Here is a 24,476-nt window from a genome sequence, read left to right on the forward strand (position 1 = left end):
GATATCAATGAAGACAATGCATACTAAACCAGTTGTGAATGTTACAGAAACATCTATAGTGCGATTACTCTCACCTAACTCAAAGTTGCCCGGGCCTACCATGGTCCCCATATTTTAAGATACTTATTTCTAGTTAGCAGTTCCCAATGTGCTAATTCCTCCAATCTTTCTAACTCCGACACCTTGTTCTCCCAGTGGCTCAACTGTGGGGGTTCTGTGGATCTCCATAAACCCAGTATTAATAACTTAGCTGCCGTAAGCAACAAGGTTGGAAGACAATGCTTCTTGGGGGTAAAAGTGGGAGTCGGTTTCCACAATAAAATTAACTCAGGTGTTAAGTGCAGGTTTGTAAAGCATATATTGTTAATTTTCTGCTCAACTTGCTGCCAAAAAGGCACAATAAGGGGGCATGACCACCAAATGTGTAGATAAGTACCCCGTGAAGCGTTGCACCTCCGGCACAGGTCCGTAACCTCATGATCAATAGCGTGTAGTACCAAAGGCGTCTTATACCACCTAGTTAACAGTTTGTAGGAGCTTTCCTGTATTCTAGTAAACCTAGAGAAACCAAATGTGTTAGACAGTATGAATCTAATTTCGGGTTCGGTCAATGAGCTGTGGAGGTCTGTCAACCACTTTTCCATATAGCCTGGTATCGGTGGGCAGATCAGAGAGATCAAATTATTATATGGGGTAGATAGTATCTTACGCGGAAGTATAGAGCTCAAAAGCATCTTATCTATCCAATTCTGAGGAGAGGTTTGAGTGAGCAAGGAGCTAAGCATAGCCGTGCAACATTTCATGAAGGTGTGTTTAAAGAGAAAATCGAGACTTTACTCATAATTTATCAAAGACCATGGAAACACTTCTCTGCGGATTGTCAGTAATCAGGATGGAGACTTTGATGTGATGCGGTATATCCCACGTATCCGGCACCAGTGTAGAATCTCGATGTACATAGCAAGGCACTAAACGTAGAGGCATATGTGGTGGAGGCATCCCGAGTAAGCTCAATCTATTATGTATTTCTTGCCACACCAGTATGGTGCCCTTTAAAAGAATGCTAGAGTATTGATCAAGGTGTGAACTTTTAGCGAGGCTCCACAGGGCCCTCTGCTCCCAACTAAGCATGAGAGTGTTTTCTAATTCCGTATAGAGAGAAGTCTGAGAGGGATGTTGCAGCCAAACCCATCTGTTCAAATGATTAGCGATATAATATGTATGAATGTCAGACAGTCCCATACCTCCCATCTTAACCGAGTTAATCAGTTGTACGTGTCTCTGTCTGGGTCTGTTCTTGTTCCATAGAAAGTTCGAGAAAATACGCCTTAAGGAGAGGAAGAATGATTTTGGTAGCCACAGTGGTAACGTCTGAATCAGGTACAACATTTTTGGGACTATAAAAGTCTTTAGGAAATTTTTCCGCCCCATCCATGACAAACGGGAGCTTCAAGGAATCTAGTTGGCGTTTAATAGCCGCCACTAGGGGTACATAGTTGAGTATACAATTGCGATGGGCAATTAGAAATAGTGATGCCTAAGTACGAGATCAATGTGGAGATCCATCGAAACGGAGACGTTTCAGCCACCATAGCAACTACCTGTCGAGGTACAGAGACATTAAGGATCTCAGATTTACTATAATTAATTTTAAAATTAGATATGGCACCAAATTCTGTAAAAGCTTGTGTTATGTTCCGAAGGGAGACAGACGGCTCAGTCACCAACAGATCATCCGCGAACGCAGTTTTATGTGTGAATTGACCTATCTTCAGGCCGGCTATACTATCATCTTGGCGGATCCTTTGAATCAAGGTCTCCATCACCATCACAAATAGCGAAGGCGATAGAGAGCATCCTTGCCTAGTACCATTTGAGATTTGAAAGGAATCCGATAATATGCCATTCGCTCTAACTTTAGCACTCGGATTATGATAAAGTGTCAATATAGCTTGTGTGAATTCAATAGGGATCCCAAATTTTGACAAGGTAGCGACCATATATTGCCAGCTCACCCTGTCAAAAGCCTTTTCGGCATCTGTGCTAAGTAGTACCATTGGGGTACACGATTCAGTACTATAAGACATTTAGCGGTATTTTGTTGCCCCATTTCACGTCCATGTGTAATTCATTGTGGGGGGGGCTCAATTGACTCGCCAATCTCTGGAGGCTCACATCACAGTCTTGCCAAAAGACGGGAAGGATCCCGCACTATGTGGTAGCTATAGACCTATATCTTTGCTAAACACAGATCTTAAATGGTAGGCGAAGGCTTTGGCTACTAGATTGGGGAAGCTTCTGCCCAAACTCATTGGCCCAGAACAAACAGGATTTGTGGGAGGCCGCCAAAGTAAGGATAACACAACAAGAGTAGTTAGGTTAGTCCAACATGCTCGCTTGACGCACACCCCAATGGTACTTCTTAGCACAGATGCCGAAAAGGCTTTTGACAGGGTGAGCTGGCAATATATGGTCGCTACCTTGTCAAAATTCCTGACAGAGCCTCATTTTTCAAATCTGACATGTTTCACTTTATGTGGTAATAACTCCGGAATGCTTTTACCTATCCAAGCGATTCTGAGATTGTTTTCTCGTGACACATTGGACTATGATACTGGCAAAATTTGCCCGATACGTTCAGTAATTACTTGTGAAAAACACCAAAATGTAGCGAAAAATTGCAAAAATTAGCATTTTTCGCAATTTAAATGTATCTGCTTGTAAGACAGGCAGTTATACCACACAAAATTGTTGCTAATTAACATCACCCATATGTCTACTTTAGATTGGCATCGTTTTTTGAACATCATTTTATTTTTGTATGACGTCACAAGGCTTAGAACTTTAGCAGCAATTTCTCAGAATTCCAAGAAAATGTAAAAATGCTATTTTTACAGGGGCCAGTTCAGTTGTTAAGTGGCTTTGAGGTCCTTAGATATTAGAAACCCCCAATAAGTCACCCCATCTTAAAAACTGCACCCCTCAAAGTATTCAAAACAGCATTTAGAAAGTTTAACCCTTTAGACATTGCGCAAGAATTAAGGCAAACTAGAGGAGAAATTTACAAAGTTCATTATTTTTTCCCAGAAATTCATTTTGAATCCATTTTTTTGTACCACAGAAGGTTTTACCAGAGAAATGCAACTCAATATGTATTGCCCAGGTTCTGCAGTTTTAGGAAATATCCCACATGTGGCTCTAGTGTGCTACTGGACTGAAGCACCGGCCTCCGAAGCAAAAGTAGCACCTAGTGGATTTTGGGCCTCCTTTTTATTAGAATATATTTTAGGCACCATGTCAGCTTTGAACAGGTCTTGTGGAACTAAAACAGTGGAAACCCCCCAAAAGTGACCCCATTGGGGAAAGCAAGCATTTTGACCCGCCAGTTTTTTTGCAAAAATTTTTGGAAGTAGGCCATGAAAATCTACATTTTTTTCAAATAAAATGTAGGTTTAGCCAATTTTTTTTCATTTCCAAAAGAACGGAAGTAGAAAAAGCACCACAACATTTGTAGAGCAATTTCTCCCGAGTAAAACAATACCCCACATGTGGTAATAAGCGGTTGTTTGGACACACGGCAGGGCTTAGAAGGGAAAGAGCACCATTTGGCTGTTGGAACTCAAATTTAGCAGGAATGGTATGCGGTGGCCATGTCGCATTTGCAAAGCTCCTGAGGGAACAAAACAGTGGAATCCCCCAACAAGTGACCCCATTTTGGAAAATACACCCCATGAGGAAATTATCTAGGGGTACAGTGAGCAGTTTGACCCCACAGGTGTTTTACAGAACTTATTGGAAGTAGGCCATAAGAATGAAAATCTATATTTACCTTGGTTTAGGTATTTATTTTTTCATTTCCACAAGGACTGAAGGAGAAAAAGCACCGCAGCATTTGTACAAGCAATTTCTCCCGAGTAAAACAATACCCCACATGTGGTCATAAACATCTGGTTGGATACACGGTAGGGCTCAGCATAGAAGGAGCACCATTTGGATTTTGGAATGGTTTCTGGGCACCATGTCACATTTGCTGAGCCCCTGTAGTACTAGTACAGTGGAAACACCCCAAAAATGACTCCATTTGGGAAACTGCACCCCCTGAGGATTCATCTAGGGGTATAGTGAAAATTTTGATCCCAAAAGGTTTTTTGCTGAATTAGAATTAAGCCATGAAAATGAAAGACATTTTTTTTCCAACAAGATGTAGTTTTAGAGCAACATTTTTTATTTTTACAAGGAATAGAGAAGAAAAAGCACGCCAACATTTGTAAAGAAATTTCTAGTAAAGAAGGGAGGAAACCTCCAGCTCACCAGTTTGATGCGTCTCCAGACTCTCCGCTCGGATCCCCGCTACGGCTGGCGGTGTACAATAGAAGAAACAGGAAAAATGATCCAGCGCTGAGTCGTACTTTGAGTTTAAAAAGGATTCATGGATTCATACTCATGGCAAAGAGTAAGAGCACAGTACGTGCTTGAAACGCGTAGGCCAGGGCAAACTGCCTACTATCTACACATGTCTTGGGACTGCGTCTCCCTTCAATTTTAATCTCAATACCCCAATAAAGGTGGGAATACTGCTTCCTTTTTAAACTCAAAGTACGACTCAGCGCTGGATCATTTTTCCTGTTTCTTCTAAAGAAATTTCTCCCGAGTACGGTAACACCCCATATGTGGTTATAATCGGCTGTTTACATATATGGGAGCATTCAGAAGAAAAGTAGCGGTATTTATCTTTTGGAGCGTAGATTTTGCTGGAATGGTTTGCGGACGCCATGTTGCATTTGCAAAACCACTGATGTACCAAACAAAAAAGTGACCCCGTTTTAGAAACTACACCCCTAAAGGCATTTATCAAGGGGTGTAGTGAGAATATAGACTCCACAGGTGTTTTTCAGAAATGAATACGCAGTGGATGGTGCAAAGTGAAAATTGCCATTTTTCCACGGATATGCCCATTCGCCGCACAATATGTTGTGCCCCTAGAGAATCTTACCCCATAAATTGTTAAGCGGGTTCTCCCGGGTATGGTAATGCCTTGTGGCCATAAATTGCTGTTTGGGCACACTGTAGTGCTAAGAAGGGAAAGACCGCCATTTTGAGCATGGATTTTGCTTGGTAATAGTTGTTTGGGGTTTTGCTGGTATTTCAGTTTATAATGTGGTGGCATATGTAATCTGTGCGGAGTACATCAGGGCATGATAATTGGGTAAATAATACAATTATCCATAGATGTGTGTTACGATGTGAAGCAATCCATTATGCGCAGGCCGGTGTCACACTGATAAACGGTTTTCTTTCTTATCCCCCTTTGGTAATGCTGTGCACCTTTTGGGGACTTTTTCTCCTTCACAGTTTTGGAAATATTACTGGGAAAGTTTTGCGCTGGTATAATACGGGCCCCCTCACTTCCAGCGGATGTGCTATGTCCCTTCCCTTTCCTAGTTCCTAAATACTAGGGCCCTGAAACTGAAGGAATGTTCCCCTCCGGCCTGCGAATTGAGATGTTTTTCATCACCACATTACTAGTGCCATAACTTTTTTATTTTTCAGTTGATTGAGCGGTGTGCGGGCTTGTTTTTTGCAAGACTGGCTGTAGATTTTATTGGTACCATTTTAGAACACATACGACTTTTTAATCACTTTTTATTTAATTTTTTTTGGTAAAGGAAATTACCAAAAACAAGCAATTCTGGAATAGTTTTTTATTGGGGGGGTTTTTTCTGCATCCACAGTGCGCCCTAAATTACATGTTCGCTTTATTCTGCGGGTCGATACGATTACGGCGATACCAAATTTATATAGTTTTTTTTATGTATTGCAGCTTTTGCACAATAAAATCACTTTTTTTATAAAATCATTTGTTTTCTGTGTCGCCTTATTCTAAGACCCATAACTTTTTTATTTTTGCGTGCACAAAGCGGTGTCGGGGATTATTTTTTGCGGGACGGATTGCCATTTTTATTAGTACTATTTTGGAGTAAATGTGACTTTTTGATCACTTTTTATAGCATTTTTTGGAAGGAGATGTGACCTAAAAACAAAAGATTCTGATGTTGTTTTTCATGTTTTGTTTTTACGGCGTTCACCGTGCGGGATAAATTACATAATAGTTTTGTAGTTTGGGTCGTTACAGACGCGGCGATACCAGTTCTTTTTTTATTTTTACGGTTTTTCCCATAATAAAAGACTTACTATGGGAAAGAAGTCAGTTTAGCTTTTTTTTTATTTTATTTGAAACGTGTGTGTTTTTATTGTTTTACCACATTTTTATTAACTTTTTTTACTTGTCCCACTAGGGGACATGAGGGCCTGATGCCCTGATCGCTACTCTAATACACTGCACTACATACGTAGTGCAGTGTATTAGCGTTGTCCGTTATTCACTGACAGCAAGCCTATGAGGACCCGCCGCAGGCGGGTCCTCATCGGCTCCCGTACAAGGCAGACTCGGACGCCATTATCTGGCGTCCGATTGCCACAGCAACCCAGCGATTGCGTCAGATGCTGCGCAATATTGAGCGCAGCATCTGAGGGGTTAATCAGCCGGATCGGAGAATAGCTCCGGTCCTGGCAGTTACAGGAGGGTGCCAGCTGTATAATACAGCTGTCACCCCGCGGTCATGGTGCCGGCTCTGCTTCTGAGCCCGCACCATCACCGCGACTTAACTGTACTGGGATTTGCGGGAACACCTTCCCGGCAGCGCCGTATATATACTGCGGATGTCGGGAAGGGGTTAAGGATATCTCCGTGCCTGTATTATCAGACCCCCACCGAGATACTATGGAGGCGCCTATATCGACTCAGGAAGTTCTGGCTGCGATTAAATCCAAACCAGCTAATACCCAGGACCAGATGGGTTTTCTAATCTCAATTATAAAAAAAATTTGCGGATGTTTAGGCCCCTCGTCTGGTCCTCCTATTTAACGCTTTTAGGGATGGTAGTCCTCCTGGACCTGAAGCTCTCAGGGCGTACATTTCCGTGATCCCGAAGCCAGGTAAAGACCGCTCTTCTTAAAACGATAGGCCAATATCACAAATTAATGTTAACATGAAGCTTCTCACTAAAATCTTGGCCACGACGCTCAATGCCTTTCTAGAACAATACATTCACCCTGATCAGGTGGGTTTCGTTCCAAACAGACAAGCAGCTGATAAGACTAGAAGGATCATTGATCTTATATCTCTTGTTCCTTCACACTGGGATGGAACACGGAAGCACTATGCCTAAGGCTTTCGATTCCCTGACCTGGGACTACTTAGTTTTTGTCCTGAAGCGTTGGGGTTTTGGAGATACATATACCCTTTTGAGAAGTCTATATTCGGATACATCTGCCCAGGTAATGATCAAGAGATTTTTCTCTGACCATATAACTATAGGCCGGGGAATGAGACAGGGGTGCCCTCTATCCCCTATTCTTTTTGTCTTGGCTAATGAGCCCCTGGCCCACATGATCAGGATGAGTAATGATATAAAGTAGATTGAGGTTAGGGGTCAGACACATAAATGCGCACTTTATGTGGACGACACCTTATTGGTTTTGGAATCTCCCCTTACGTCCCTCCTGAATCTCCATCAAGTCTTAGACCAACTTTCCCGAATCTCGGGATTAAAAGTTAACCAGGATAAGTCTGAGTTTTTGTACATCAGCATTCCACAACCAAGTTGATACAATTAAACTTTGAGCGGAGATGGAAGGAAGACAAAATCTCCTACCTCAAACAAAAATTGAAAACAGACCTGTTGCACTTGGATTCTGTGCCGCTTTCCTGGTTCGGTAGAATAGCAGCTGTTAAAATGCCAGTTCTTCCCAGAATCTTATACTTCTTTGCACTTTACCAATAGATGTCCCTGCCCCCTACTTAAAACCTTCAAAGGCTTATATTACCCTTTGTATGGGGTCCTAAACGATGTAAAGTCCCACAAAATACTCTATATGTATCCTAAAGTATCCGGGGGTTTAGGTTTACCAAACCTCGCTAAATACTACTATGCTGCTCGTTTGACACCTTTAGTCTCTCTCCACAGTATAAGTAACCAAACATGTTGGATTTCTATAGAATAGGCAGATACTCCTGATGTTCCTGTGGACCAGTTGTTACAGCTGAAGCCCAAACACAGACCACCTGTGTTGTGTCCACTCCTCTTCTTCCTTGGCGCTGTGGGATAAGTGGAGTCATAGGATCTGGCTCTGTTCTGTGCATACATCTGCAGCCAGATTATTTGCTAATCCTGTTTTTGCTTCTGAGTTTCAATGGTGGCTGGATAAAAATCTATACCGTATGACAATTTTGTGATAGACTAGGCGTAAAACCCTGTCATTTTTACCAGTCCATCCACCCACCACATGCCGGACTGAGATTTTTCGCTTTCACCAGATTCACCATTTTATGTCCTCATTTAAACCTACTTCAGTTCTGCAGAATACTTCAGTATATGAGAATTTGTGGTTTGATTAATTTTTATGGTCAGCAAATATTGTCTAATATTTATCTACATTTTTGGTTTCTCCATCGGACAAGCGGTCATATAGGTCTATGTGGGAGAGGAACTTACACACATCCTTTACTGTTAGGGAAAGGCAGGATATGGCAGAATGTACTGCGAAAATTTCTATTAACTCTTCACTGGTCGAAGCCAATTATAAAGTATTCTTACGATGGTATTTAGTTCCCTCTAGACTGGCTAAGAGGTTTCCTTATACCTAGTCTTCTTGCTTCAGACACTGTGGATGTGTGGGAGACCCTCTGCATATATGGTGGGGTTGCCCGAAGGAATGCCGGTTTTGGCGATGGATTTTTAATATGCTATATTCTATCACCCAGATTAACTTAAAATTTTTCCCTTCACAGGCATTACTTATCGTGACTGTCCCTGGACTGTCTAAAGCAGGGGTCTCAAGCACGCGGCCCGCATGCGGCCCCTGGGGCTGTAATAGCCTGTTTGAATAGCTGCCATCTGGAAGGCGGTATTGTGTTATTAGAGAAACAATGAGCAGGTTTATCGAGAGTTTCCATCCTACTGCAGTACGGTTTCTAAGTAAGCAAATGTGATTGTATGACATGTGCTAGCCTCTGAGGCTGTCATCTGTGGCCCGCGGGACACAGAGCCGCTAGTACAGGCTCTGCTCCGGTTCTCTGTGGAATTCTCTGACATCGCTATCCATATATGGACAGTGTTGTCAGGGACTTTCCCAGAGCGGAATCTCGGGCAGAGTGCTAGTATAGGCTCTGCTCCAGGACTCTGTGTAATTCCGTGACATCGCTGTCCACATACGGACAGTGTTGTCAGGGTCTTCCCCAGAGCGGAGTCCCGGGCAGAGCGCTAGTATAGGCTCTGCTCCAGGACTCTGTGGAATTCCCTGACATCGCTGTCCACATATGAACAGCGATGTCTGGGGCTTCCCCAGAGCCGGAGTCCCGGGCAGAGCGCTAGTACAGGCTCTGCTCCGGGACTCTGTGGAATTCCCTGACATCGCTGCCCATATATGGACAGTGTGTCAGGGTCTTCCCACGAGCGGAGTCCCGGGCAGAGCGCTATTATCAGCTCTGCTCCGGGACTCTGGGGAAGACTCTGACATCGCTGTCCATACAGCGACAATGATGTCAGGGGCTTCCCCAGAGCAGGAGTCCCAGTGATGTCAGGAGCACAGCTGCAGTCCCAGGAAGAGCCTACTAGCGCTCTGCCTGGGACTCCAGCTCTGGGCAAGCCCCTGACATCACTGTGGCAGCATCTGCAGAGGGCACTGTGGCAGCATCAACAGAGGGCACTGTGGCAGAATGTACAGAGGGCACTGTGGCAGAATGTACAGAGGGCACTTTGGCAGCCCCTACAGAAGGCACTGCGGCAGCCTCTACCGAGGGCACTGCGGCAGCCTCTACCGAGGGCACTGCGGCAGCCAATACCGAGGGCACGGCGGCAGCCTCCACCGAGGGCACGGCGGCAGCCTCCACCGAGGGCACGGCGGCAGCCTCCACCGAGGGCACGGCGGCAGCCTCCACCGAGGGCACGGCGGCAGCCTCCACCGAGGGCACGGCGGCAGCCTCCACCGAGGGCACGGCGGCAGCCTCCACCGAGGGCACGGCGGCAGCCTCCACCGAGGGCACGGCGGCAGCCTCCACCGAGGGCACGGCGGCAGCCTCCACCGAGGGAACGGCGGCAGCATCCACAGAGGGAATCTTGACGTGTGCTAACTGAGCCGCCGGACTGCATTTAGCGACGCTTAAACTGGAAAGCTGGATTGTTGAAATAAGCACGTGGAGAAATATCTCAAATTTTAAACCTAGCGCTATTATAGTAATGTAGTATTATTCTAGTAATATTATTATTCTAGTAATATAGTGTTATAGTCGTTCAAATAACTAATTGATTAACAATAATTTTGTATTGTATCAAATTTGAAAGTAATGCGGCCCGTCAACTTCCCATTTTTTCTATATGTGGCCCACTTACCCGGCCGAGTTTGAGACCCCTGGTCTAAAGCCTCTCATAAATTTGTATCCTTTCTTTTCCTGGCAGCCAAAATTGCTATAGCTACATCCTGGAAAAGCCCTGTGATTCTTCCTCATCTGGCTAAAACTAAACTTAATTGGATTATGGTAAATTACCGTTTACACTGTATAATCTCAGATAAGGAGGAGTTCTTCCTTCAAGTTTTGCAGCCATGGCTTAGATACTTTGGGATGATCTCTTAGTTTCATTTTGCCTGGAAGAGGTGTATGATTAACCAATTATACCAAACAGATGATAACGATCATCACTTTCTTATGTAGGGTGAAACATACTCATTAACTGTAATAGAAACATCTGTGTAGAAGGTCTAAAACTAGGTGTGGAACAGCCAAACTCTGCTACAAAGGTGAGGTTGTGGAAGAAAGCTTCAGGTCAAAAGGTCCACCATGGCAAAACTGAGCACAGCAACAAGACACAAGGTAGTTCTACTGCATCAGCAAGGTCTCTCCCAGGCAAAGATTTCAAAGCAGACGGCTTTCAAGACGTGCTCTTCAAGCGGTTTTGAAGACACAAAGAAAATAGCAACGTTGAGGACCGTATACGCAGTGGTCGGCCAAAGAAACTTAGTGAGGCAGTTCAAAGACGCATCATGCTTACTTCCTGCTGGACATCTTCCGATTTCTAAGGGGTCACCAGCTCAGAACTGGCAGAAATCAGCGGGACCCAGATACACCCATCTACTATTCGGTGAAGTCAGGCCAGAAGTGGACTTCGTGGAAGAGTTGCGGCCAAAAAGTCATACCTTCAACTTGGAAACAAGGCCAAGCAACTCAACTATTCACGAAAACATAGGAATGGGGGTGCAGAAAAATGGCAGCAGATGCTCTGGACTGACGAGTCAAAATTTGAAATATTTGGTTGCAACAGAGGGCAGTTTGTTCGCCGAAGGGCTTGAGAGTTGCACAATAATGAGTTTCTGCAGGCAAGAGTGAAGCATGGTGTAGGTTCCTTCCAAGTTTTGGGCTGCATTTCTGCAAATGGAGTTGGGGATTTGGTCAGGATTAATGGTGTCCTCTATCCTGAGAAATACAGGCAGATATTTATCCATCATGCAATACTATGAGGGAGGCGTCCGATTGGCTCCAAATGTTTTCTGCATCAGGAGTACGACCCCAAACATGCAGCCAATGTCATTAAGAACCATCTACAGCAGAAAATAAGAACAAGGCGCTCTGGAAGTGATATGGCCAGCACAGAGCCCTGATCCCAACATCATCGAGTCTGTCTGGGATTACATGAAGAGACAGAAGGATTTGAGAAAGCCTACATCCACAGAAGATCTGTGGTTAGTTCGCAAAGTTATTTGGCATAACCTCCCTGCTGAATTCATTCAAAATCTGTGTGCATATGTACCTAGAATTGATGCCGTTTTGCAGGCAAAGGGTGGTCGCATCAAATATTGTTTGATGAGGATTTCTCTTCTGTTCATTCACTTTGTATATTGATATAAAAAAAAAAAAAACTATTATTAACCCCTTAGTGACCAGCCCATTTTAGGCCCTAATGACCAAGCTATTTTATTCGTTTTTCTATAGTCGCATTCAAAGAGCTATAACGTTTTTATTTTTTCGTCTACATAGCTGTATGAGGACTTGTTTTTTGCGGAATTAGTTGTGCTTTTTAATAGCACCATTTTTGGGTACATATAATTTTTATATTAACTTTTATTAACCTTTTTGGGGGGGGGGATTATAAAAAAAAACTGAAATTCCGCCATTGTTCTATGCGTTTCTAAATTGACGCCGTTCACTGTGCGGCGTAAATAACAGGTTACCTTTATTCTATGGGTCGGTACGATTACGGCGATACCACATATGTAGAGGTTTTTTTATGTTTTACGACTTTTGCACAATAAAAACACTTTTGAACTAAAATTATTTGCTTTTGCATCGTCGCTTTCCAAGAGCCGTCATTTTTTTATTTTTCCATCAATGTAGTGATTTTTTGGGCTTGTTTTCTGCGGGACAAGACGTAGTTTTGAATGGTACTGTTTTGGGGTGCATGGGACTTATTGATTCATTTTTATTATAACTTTTTTGGGGGGCAATGGAAAAAAATTGCAATTTCGCCATGTTTTTTTGCGTTTTTTTTTTTACGGTGTTCACTTTGCGGTTTAAATTACATATTAACTTTATTAATGGAGTCATTACGGTCGCGGTGATACCACATATGTGTACTTTTTTTTTTTTGGACACTTACTAAATAAAACCACTTTTTATGGAAAAAAATGGATTTATTTTTTTACTGTACTTTTTATTAATAATCTTTATTTCACTTTGATGACTTATTTTATTAGTCCCACTAGGGGACTTTACTGTGCGATATTCCGATCGCTGCTATAATGCTCTGGTATACTTGGTATACCAGAGCATTATTGCATGTCAGTGTAAATCTGACAGGCAATCTGTTAGGACGTGCCTCCGGCGCGTCCTAACAGGAATATGTCCAGGGCAGACCTGGGGGCTTTTATCAAGCCCCCGGCTGCCATGACACCCCATCGGAGACACGCGATTTCATTCGCGGGCCGCCGATGGGTGACAGAGGGAGCGCACTCCCTCTGTAAACAAAGTTAAATGCCGCGGTCGCTATTGACGGCGGCATTTAACGGGTTAAACGGCCGCGATCGAAGTAAACTTCGATCGCGGGCGTTGGAGCAGGAGCTCAGCTGTCATCAGACAGCAGAGCCCCGGCTCCTGCCTGCACGGGAGACCCGTGCAGGACTTAGACCAGGCTGACGTGAAAAGGCGTCAGCCTAGCCTAAAGCCCATTAGTGACTCACGTAAAAAGGCGTATTAGTGGTCACTAAGGGGTTAAAGATTTCAAACTTCTGACAGGTCATAGTGACATGTCAGAAGTTTGGATTGTTGGGGGTCCGAGTACTCCAGAAAGCCGATGTAGCCGTGTACGGGCTTCATAGACTTTCTATTGAGCCTGTACACCGCTACATTGATTTCCGGAAAAAGTCTAAAACAGAAACAAAACGGCTCAGCGCTCACACGAGCGCTTCTGCCGCTTCGTTTTACCAATTGGTGGGGTCTCAGTGCTCGGACCCCCACCAATCAAAACTTGACATATCGCTATAACATGTCAGAAGTTAGTTGAATGTTTAGTTACCCTTTAACACTTATTTTACATCATTTTTAATTGCAGCATTTTTCCACAACTGCCTAAAACTTTTGCACCTTACTGTATATTTAACCCCCTTAGTGACCAGCCTATTTTAGGCCTTAATGACCAAGCAATTTTTTACGTTTTTTCCATCTTCGCATTCAAAGAGCTCTAACTTTTTTATTTTTCCATCGACCTTATATAAGGACTTGTTTTTTTTCAGGACAATTTGTATTTTTCAATAGCACAATTTTGGGGTACATGTGGTGCTATATCCGCTCCGGTTGGCAAAACTGGCCACCCTGAGAGGCTACCGCACCACACGCTCTAGATCGGAAACTGCGCCATCTTCCCATACTGGGTGGAGCTCTGAGTCAGCTGCTACTAGGGGATTCCCGACACTACCTTCTGGGCCACTGCTCGGCACGCAAATTCGACTGGGTAACCATCTTCCATTCTGGCCTACAATTGCGGATCCCTCCGGTACCGAGACAACCTCTCCCTTTTGAAACGGAGGGGGCGACGTGACCAGACTGCCACCCTAATAACATCTTAGGTAAAACAGGGGCTGTGACATCACCTCCATCACCCCAGGTACAATATCCAGCATTAGGGGGAGGGCGACGTCTAGAGAGGTGCCGAGGCACCTATATGGGACCATAGGTTTGTCAGCCAGGGACACTACTCTTCTGGACCGGAAATCTCTACCATCTACCCCTGTATACGGCAACAGAATTGCTCCCATGTATCATCGATCGGGATTCCCAAGCCTATTGGCCACACAAATCACTGCACCTGACCATCCTCAGGAGTCCTTCGGTCCAGTGGATGGTTCCCAACCTGTAGAGCAAATGTCTCAGTCAGAACCGCAGATCACTGCGGCCTCCTTCAGCCAGGAGAATACTAGACCAACCACGTCGGCGGATATTTAGTTGCGGTTACGTAATACTCTGTCTAGAGCAGATATGGCGGAATATGCCAGAATTATTATTGCAGAATGCAAACAAGAAATAGCCAAATTTAAATCTGACTTCCCTCCCTTGTCGTCTCGTGTAGACGTTGTGGAACAAACTATGATGATGACTTCTCAAACTGCTACAGCTCTCTAGGACACTGTTCGAACTCATGCTATGCATATTGTGGCCTTGCAAACCCAATTTGATGATTTGGAAATCCGCAACAGGCGGAATAATCTCAGCATCAGGGGCATTCCAGAAATTGTGGCCACTCAAGATCTTGCTCCGACATTAATTCACATCTTTAATGGCATTCTGAACTCTCCACCTACCACTAAAATCGAACTTGATAGGGAGCACAGGGCCCTACGTCCTCGAAAACCAGACCCAAATAAACCAAGAGACCTCATATGTCGAGTACATTACTACAAGATAAAAGAGATTCATCTAAAAGCCAGAGCCTCTCCTCTGGCCTCTCCCCTGCAGTGACCCTAAGATCGTGCATGGCCGTGACTTATTTTCACTATTATGTCACCACATACCTCGGTTAGACTGTTGTTCATGTTCTTCACAAGGTTAGTAGTACAGACCAGCTAACTTGGCCTTTACGTAGGTAATCACTGTAAATAGGAGCTGAGTAACTCTCCATGTACGTTTGCCATTTCCCCCACATAGGTAGACAGCCCATAGTTTAGGGTATCTCCCCTACTCAGCTGATTATGTTTGTGTACTCCGTACTCGACGGTGGGATTCCTACAGTCTCTGTTGTCCTTCCTTAATTTTCTCTTGCTGCACTTCCTTCACAGCATTTCCACATTACCTATTGTATGGCGGTTGGCCAGACTGGACATAATGGGGCCTTGATCATATTGCGAGAGTCAAGTTAGCTTCCTTCAATGTGCAGGGGCTGAACACCCCGGAGAAGCGATCACATGTACTCAGATTACTGCACAAACACAAGGTACATATAGCCGGTTTGCAGGAAACTCCCTTTAGTGACAAACCTCTCCAGTCATATAAAAACAGATATTACACTCATTCGCACCTCAGTAACAACCCCTCTTCCAAACCCAAGGGGGTGGCTATTGTATTTCATAAATCCCTCCCACAACAAGTGCTGTAATGCATGGTGGATACAGAGGCCAGGTATCTCATACTTGTCCTTAAAATAGAAGATCAGATTTTCACTATTGTCAATGTCTATGCACCTAACCAAGGCCAGGCACAATTTCTTACGGGCTTGGTTGATGAGATCGCCCCACTGATCAATGTAACTGTTCTACGTGTAGATCTCTATTTAACCCTTGACCCCACGCTAGATAATTTCACGGGGCGCACCACACTCTCCTACTCTGCCATTAAATTGGAGTTTGGCTTTTCAAACGTTGCGGATATGCAATGCTTAGCGACTCACCCATGAGCCTTGCAAAGATTATAATTTCTATTCGGCCCCCAATGATTCTCAGTGTCGCATAGATTACATCCTAGTGCAACATGAAGCGCTTTCGTGGTCACCGCCCACAGATATTCGTAATATTTTGTGGTCGGACCATGCTCCAATATTTTGCTCACTCACTATTCCTTCCCTATCAAGGCCGGTGTGGTCATGGAAATTGAGCGAATCTATATTATTGGATAATGTTTGTGCGAAGGATGTGATCGATTCAATTGGACACTTCATTGGGGATCATGAAGATTCCACCTCATTCCCCATTAAGTGGGAAACGTTAAAATGTGTGCTTCGATGTATCCTCAAACATGGCGCTCGCATAAATCGAGAACGAGCCCATGCATTAACGCAAGTTCTGCGTAAAATAGAATCTTTAGAATTGGTTCCCTAAAGTGCACTTTCTCCATCAACATTACGAGAACTTTTGGTTGCCCGACAAGATGGTCAATAGTTGTTGGAGCAGGCTCATAAGCGTCTCTTACAAACATGTTGCAGCAAATTTCATGAAAATGGAAATAAATGTGGACGAATGTTGGCCAATGCCGTTAGAGCCCATAAATCACAAAACTATATCCCCCTTATCAAAACCCGAACGACTCAGACCCTACATACAACTCCAGACATTACGGGAGAAGTTCATTCTTACTACTCCAGATTATACAATCTCAATGGCCCTCATTCATAGCCATACAGACTACCTACCACGCACCCACACATGCAACTCATGCCTCTTCGTCTCAACCCCTAATATAGATTCCCCCTTTGGACGAGCCTTTCTTCAAAGAGGAGCTCCAACTAGCGATCTGCTCCCTTCCAGGGGGAAAAAACCCTGGCCCAGACGGCTTCAAAGCTAAATTTTACAAAAAAAATTCAGCTCCCCTCTCCTTTACTTCTTCAGGCTTTCAATGCTGTCTGACACTTCTCCCTTCCCTTCACAAACAATGATGACTAATGTCGCGGTTCTTCCCAAACCGGGTAAGTATCCTCACCTATGCACGAGTTACCGCCCTATTTCTCTGAACGTAGATCTGAAACAGTCTGCTAGATTAGCCAATGGGCTCCAGCTCATAGTTTCAGGCCAGATTCACCTTGATCAGGTGGGATTAGTCCTAGGGAGGGAGTCCCACAACAACACCCTAAAAACTTTGTACATCATTCAGTATGCCCAATCCAAGGGTGTTCCTCTCATGGTACTCTCTTGATGCCAAGAAGGCCTTCGACCGAGTTTCCTGGTCAGCAATTTACTATTCTCTACGGAAATGAGGGATTGGAGTCTCCTTTATAGTCAAAATTATGGCCTTGTACTGTGCTCCTTCAGCTAAATTGAAAATAAAATGGCACTCTTTCTGCTCGCTTATCGATCACGAATGGTACGAGACAGGGATGCGTCATATTCCCCCTTTTGCACAATAGTGATGGAACATCTTTTGACTTCTATTTGAAACAGTCCTGATATTAAGGGAATTTCCGTTGGGCATGCTGAATACAATGTTCAGCATTTGCAGATTATCTACATTAACCACACACACACATCCCTGCCCCCACTAATGGCGGAGCTTGACCACTTGGTCCATGGTCGAACCTTAAGGATAATGCGGCCAAATCAGAGGCACATAATGTCTCGCTTGGCAATCCACGTGTATTCGTTATTTGGGACTGCGAATACATAGTGATTTAAATAAAATTAATTATTTGAGCTTAACTTTTGCCCACCCCGAATTCAGATCCGCAGGGACTTCGCTTCTTGAACTGTGGTTGATTTCTACTGGCTTGGTCGCATTAACATTCCAAAAATGAATATACTTCATAGGTTACTATACCTTTTCCAGACCATACCAACATGTATCCCTACCCCATTTTGGCTGTCCCTGCAAAGTCTCTTCCGAGACTTTGTGAGGTCTGGTAAACACTCACGTCTACGATGGGACGTTCTTACTAAGTCCAAATTTAGGGGTGGCCTAGGCCAATACAATCTTGCTTCAGTCCACTCCCATGTACTAGATTTCTTCCATGGACACAAACTTTGGATACAGAGTGCACAAACTATTTGTCCCAAAGCTCTGTCTACACTCCCATGGCATAGAAATTTGGCCGACCTCTCCTTGCAATCCTTGTCATATAGTGCATACAACACTCTCCTAACATCGAAATATACCCGCCAGACAGAAAATGTATAAACTTGAACAGCTATATTATTCCAGTGACTGACAAACCTGGTTTCCCACGTGGACGTTCTTCGAATTGTTTTCTAGGAAAGACAAAATTTGCCCCTTTGCATTTCACACACGGTTTATCAGGTAACAACTTCGTCCCCTAAGGTCTTTGATCCCAGAGGAACGAGGCTTGCCGACGCCACCTTATGATTATGCCTAGCTTAAACATTTTTACCACTCGGTTAGACCACGCACACAGCTCCATAGAGCTCTCTCGGACTTCGAACAGTTATGTCTGGAGCCATCCCCTCCCTCTCACCGTGTCCATGCTGTATACTCTCCTACTGATGAACTCCACTGATACATTACCTCCGTTTTGCAAGGCTTGGGAGAGGGAATTTAATAAATCTTTTGAGGAGACCCAATGGCTATGATGCTTTCAGTTTGCTCACAAAGCCCTTATAACAAAGACGACACCGGAAACCTTATTCAAAATTCTCACGATGGTACAGGGTCCCGGCTCTGTTACATCGCTGGTATTCTAATTTTCCTGGCAATTGCTGGAGGTGCGGACCCCAATACAGGGCTTCTGGTCTAAGATTCTTTTGTTACTCACCGAAATTACCCATATTTCTATACCAAATACACCTGAGGCCCTCCTTTTTAGGATACCTACAGGCTACTCTAAATATACAAAGGTCCTTGGCGAGCTCCCTCTTCCGGGCAGCGAAAAATGTCATTCCTAGACGGGTGGAAGTGTGCGGAACCTCCTACTGTGAAGGAGTGGTACAAAGAGGTTTCACACCTTTATAGAATGGAAGATCTCACAGCACACACTTCTGACATAAGGGAGAAGTTTGTCCATACATGGGAAACTTGGGTTGAACACTCTGAAGCATATAAGAAATTGGCACTTCCTATTTGATCGGAGTAGGGCCTCATAGCTAGGACGATCATACCCTCGACCCCTTCTCTTTTTTGCCGGACGACTTGCAGTTTTTGTTACCATTTTGGAGTGCATGTGACTTTTTGAGCACTTTTTATCCAATTTATTTGAAGGCAGGATGAACAGAAAACAGAAATTCTGGCGTTGTTTTTTATTCTATTTGTTACGGCGTTCACCGTGCGGGTTAAATATAACAGTTTTATAGTTAGGGTCATTACGGACGCGACGATACCAAATGTGTGTGACTTAACTTTTTTTATAAAACCATTTTGTAAAAGGGGAATTTTTTTTTATTTTTAAGACACCCACCAATCTCTAGAACGAAGCATCTGGAGCACTCGTGTGAGCGCTCAGTCATTTCGTGTCTGTTCGGCTTTTTCTGGAAAGCCGATGTATCGGAGTATGGTCTCAGACTTTCTTTTGAGTCCATACACCGATACATTTCCGGAAAAAGCCGGACACGAAGCATTCTAGCGATTGGTGGGGGTCCAAGTGCTCGGACCCCCACCAATCCAAGCCTCTGACATGTCACTATCACAAGTCAGAAGTTTGTCAAACGTTTAGCTACACTAACTTTTTTGTCCCACTACGGTACTATACTATGCGATCATTTGATCGCTTTTATCATACACTGCAATACTTCTGTATTTCAGTGTATTACTGCTTGTTAGTATAAGGGTATGTTCACACGGCAGCATCCGTAACGGCTGAAATTACGGGGCTGTTTTCAGGAGAAACCAGCTGCGTAATTTCAGCCGTAATGGCATGTTGAGGCGCTTTTTCGCTGCGTCCATTACGGACGTAATTGGAGCTGCTTTTCCATCGATTCAATGGAAAACGGCTCCAATTACGTCTGAAGAAGTGACAGGCACTTCTTTGACGCGGGAGTCTTTTTTACGCGCCGCCTTTTGACAGCGGCGCGTAAAAAAAATGACCGTGTGCACAGAACATCGTAAGACCCATTCTAATGAATGGGCAGGTTTGCCAACGCTATCGAGGAGCATTTTCGGACGTAAATCGAGGCGCAAAACGCCCGAATTACGTCCGTAAATAAGCCGTGTGAACATACCCTAAAACTGACATGCATTTGTTAGGCCATGCCTCTAGTGAATGCCTGTTAGGCCATGCCAAAGGCAGACCTGGGGACTTTGTTGAGCCTCGGCTGCCATAAAAGACAACTTCACCCCGCGATCGCATCGCGGATGTGCCGATGGGGTGAGGGGGTCCCCCCCCTCTAAAACCACTGAGATGAGGCGGTCGCTATTGACCGCCGCATCTGATGGGTTAAACGGGCAGGAGAGATCGGGATTTTGATCCCGCCCACTCGAGCAGGAATGCTTCAAGCGCTGAGCTACCTCCATTAGCTGAGAGCAGGGAGCTTTCACTGCTCACAGCTGCGCTACTTTATTTTGAAGCGGCGCCGTAAAAAGGCTAATGCATCAGAATAAAGCCCGTTCGTGACTGCCGTAAAAAAACCTATGAGTGGTCACCAACGGGTTAAAAAAACAAACAAAAAAAAAACAAGACATTGTCAGTTTTACTATTGTGGTTGTTTGTCACTTTGCTCCCAAAAGTGCGAAAGACAACAGAAAGATATTTGCGCCCTCCCAGACACTTTTCAAAAGTGGATAAAAAGGGGTGAAGCTTAGTGGAAAGCAGCACTTAAAATGCAACGTGCCAAATTTTGGCTAAAAAACTGGCGTAAAACTAAGTGTCTTGCACCAAATTAATCTAACAGCATGCGCCACTGAAAATAACATCTAGAATTAGTGTGTTGAAGAAAGCAATTAGAAACACCACACGTCTAGATTGTCTTGTCAAAATAAGAGGGGGGGGGGGGGAGATTGACTTCTAATTTTTAAATAAGTGGCAAACATTCATAAAATTCAATCCAAATAGGACTAGGGCTTAAGAACAACCTTTGTTTTACTGTTACATTAAGTTACACATGAGTTGTGCTTTGCTCCATGTGCAAATTTTATGCGCCACTCTCCCCCCTCCCCCTGCCTTTGACCTTACCATTCTTTCGCACCTTTGGCAATGCCTTCCCCTAATACACACCATTAATACATAAATATCTTTGAACAACATGTACATGTCCGTCACTATGTGGAGAACTTTGTGTCATCAGGAAGTTGTGTTTAGGAAATTACATCATGCATTCTGCATTGTTACAGTCGTACTATACCCATACCTATGGAAGAATCAGGCATGCGACTCCTATGCAATGGCATAACCAAAGTCTGTGTCTAGCCTTAACCTAGAACAGTGTTTCAACTAAAAGTTTTTTTTAGAATATGAAATTCTATAGCATAGTTTTTATTGTTCTAGAAATGAAATATGAAGGCTTCATTTGCATATGGAGCAGCTAGATAAAATTTTGGAAAAGTATCTTTTGTCCACACTACAGTAAGTCATTTCAAGAACAAAAAAACAAAACAAAACACCACTTTCCCTTTACCCCCACACAGCCCAAAACCATACTAAATGGGAGGAACTTACTGTCGCTAAAGACTGATTAGTAGGAGAACATAATGTGCCTGAGAAACCACCATCTGTGTTAATAGTTGACTTGATCCTTTTCCATTGTTTGTGTGTAGTATTGACAGGTTTCACTAACAACAAAAAAACAAAAGAAACAGAAAAATATATATAATTTAGGAACAAATTAAAAGGGAGTACCACACACTCAAGTTAGGCTAGTTTACCATCCTGTGAGATCAGGAACAGCCTTCCTGATGTCATAGGACAGGCAGGCTATGAACCAGTTTTTTGTAAATATGCTTATAACTTTTTATAGTGCTACATTATGAGAAATTAGGCCAGTTTTATATATATATGTTTGCAAGGACAATGGCTAAAGGATTGTGCTGAGCCACTATGTGCATCTAATAGTAAAGAAAAGGAAGGGAAAAAGGTTTTTAGCATAATTGTCCAATTATTTCACTACATATATCTTAACTTAGAGATCTTACTTAAAGGTCCAGGTTGGGGGCTGTTTTTTATACCGATGACCTATCCACAGGACAGGTCATTAATAGATGATTGGTGGGGGACCGCTACCCGGACTCCGCACCGATCAGCTGTTACGGTGCACAGGGGCACACGGAAGCTATGCAGGGTCAGTGCCAGAAGGGGAAGGCTCCAACCACAGTATAGCGGCCGTGTTGGTTACTGTAGCTCTGCCCGTGTTCACTTGAATAAGAGCAGAACTGCACTACAGCAGCTATAGAGGCCCCAACCTGGCCAACCCCTTTAAAAAAATCGTCCAAGAACAATTTCGTTGGTGTCCAAGACATGGTTTTCTGAATGCACCCCACCACCCTTGGCCCCTGAAGTTAAGAATTAAAGTTTTTGGATGGAAAATCTTAATTGAAATACCCAATGTTGCCCCCTTCCCCACAAATCCATACTTTTGTTATTTATAATACATACTCCATATATAGCTTAAGGGTGACGGATGCCGTTATGGCCTATAAGTGACAGATGCTGTTAAGAATCCATCACAGCCTACGTTTAACAATATGTCGGGAGCTTTCCTGGCGTATATATCAAATGTGGGCCAAAAAAAACGTGATGTGAACATAGCCTTATAGTGCCGTTGTGTCATTGGAGAGCAGAATTTCACAATAAATTCGAACCACTAATGATTTCCATGATGAAAGGACTATAGAAAGCTTAAAACTGACACTGCTGCAGGAAATCTGACGGCATTCTAATCAAAATGTCATGAATATCAATGGTCCTTTGCTTAGAAATTTAAGCCAGATTTTCAGTAATAAAAACCTCTGAGCTGTGCCAAAAGTGGTTTGAGGACTTGAGAGCCCCTTTCTTCTGGAAATAGGTATGTGATGGTCCAAGAACAAAATACTTCCACCAACATTTCTGAGACTTTAAAAAAAAAATATTTCAACTGAATTTCGTCCTTACCCGCGCTTGATTTAGTGGAAGACGCTGCATTTGCTTGGATTAAGCTTTTATTGCTTCCTTCCTGAATACCAGAAACATTATAAATAAACCTATTACAGAAAGTTATGCCTAAAATGCAAATCGCTAGACTATACATAGTGTTAAAAGGAGCTAGAGGTTTTTAGAACTGGCTTTTTATATTTAATGTGTGGCTGTAATTTATTTTAATTTAATTTCTTTGGATTAACCAGTAGTATATGCAAATACATGAAACTTTGTAATGAATCTTATTACGGGAAAGTCGTATCTTCTTGACCATCTAGTAGTCTGCAGTTCCCCTTTCTTTGCCTGTTAAGCTCTTTTCACACTTGTATTCTCCATTACTTGATTTCTATAGATTTTTGAAAGTCAGAATAGTGTAACATGCTGCACTTTTCAGTGAAAAAACAAATACTACTGCCTGACTGACCCATTATTAGTTAACGGGGAAGATGACAAAAATACAGATACTGACAGATCACGTGGGATGTGTCAAACGGCTAGATCATGTAAAAATGGAAGCCATAACACAAGTGTGAACAGAGCTCCAATGGCCAAAAATCTCAGTCAGTAAAAAGCTGGTCTTCGGTAATGCGTTACAAGCCTCCTGTGCGGTTACTCATATGAGTAAAGACTCAGCTATTTGCCATTTGATTTTTGGCACTAAAAAGCTACTCGAGAAGAAATAGAACTATTCTCTACTTTAAAAAAAAAACAAAAATAAAAAACCCAACCACCAGTTCTATTCAATAGTGTCAAAATGATAATTTTATAATGCATGCAAAACAATAGAAAAACAGGTTCTGCACATTTCTTCTGTATTAGCAGCCATACTTTACAGTCCCTATGAAACCATGCATAGGCTCTGCATTACACAGTAAAACAACCATCACAGGATAGCTAACTGCATCATGGACACGAACAGCACAAAACCTATTGACTTTAAATCAGTTTTGGCAGGTTTCTGTGATGGCGTCCATCGGTTTACCAGAAAATAAAAAAAGGCGCTGCATGCTCTAACAGAGCCTCTGTAAACAGAGCCTTATCTATATATTACAATGATGTGCCTTACATGGGAGGCACAGTTTTTATTAAAAATCATCTAAAAGCCCAACGAGAAATAAATTATTTTTATTATAATCTAGCACTAGGGCGGAATATTAGGAAGAGATTAGCATGCTCGGCTAGAGACATCATGATATAGCTGTACCGTTTGAAGTTCCTCTCCATACGTTTTGATCGTAGCATTCGTAATGTCGTGCTCAAGTCCAAAGTTCATTTTGATGTATTTGACCTCCTTGTTATTGATAGATAGAGGGATGTTAAGGTGTATGCTTAAGAGCATCTGTTCATTACATTCTTTAAGAAAGAAAAAATTATTAGGTAGATGTTTCTGAAAACCTG

General features: G+C 43.3%; 1 protein-coding gene across 1 annotated transcript in view; it reads right to left on the reverse strand.

Annotated features, from left to right (window-relative positions):
* SYCP2L (synaptonemal complex protein 2 like) overlaps window positions 1–24,476 on the reverse strand; it is a 344,080-nt gene that overhangs the window by 248,760 nt on the left and 70,844 nt on the right. Inside the window, exons 15-17 of the mRNA XM_075828429.1 lie at window positions 24,283–24,431; window positions 23,055–23,115; window positions 21,627–21,739 (exon numbers count right to left, since the gene is read on the reverse strand). Coding sequence (XP_075684544.1) covers window positions 21,627–21,739; window positions 23,055–23,115; window positions 24,283–24,431 — 323 coding nt within the window. The remainder of the gene's footprint in view (window positions 1–21,626; window positions 21,740–23,054; window positions 23,116–24,282; window positions 24,432–24,476) is intronic.

Source organism: Rhinoderma darwinii, chromosome 5, assembly GCF_050947455.1.
Source record: "Rhinoderma darwinii isolate aRhiDar2 chromosome 5, aRhiDar2.hap1, whole genome shotgun sequence".
In the NCBI taxonomy this organism is placed as follows: Eukaryota; Metazoa; Chordata; class Amphibia; order Anura; family Rhinodermatidae; genus Rhinoderma; species Rhinoderma darwinii.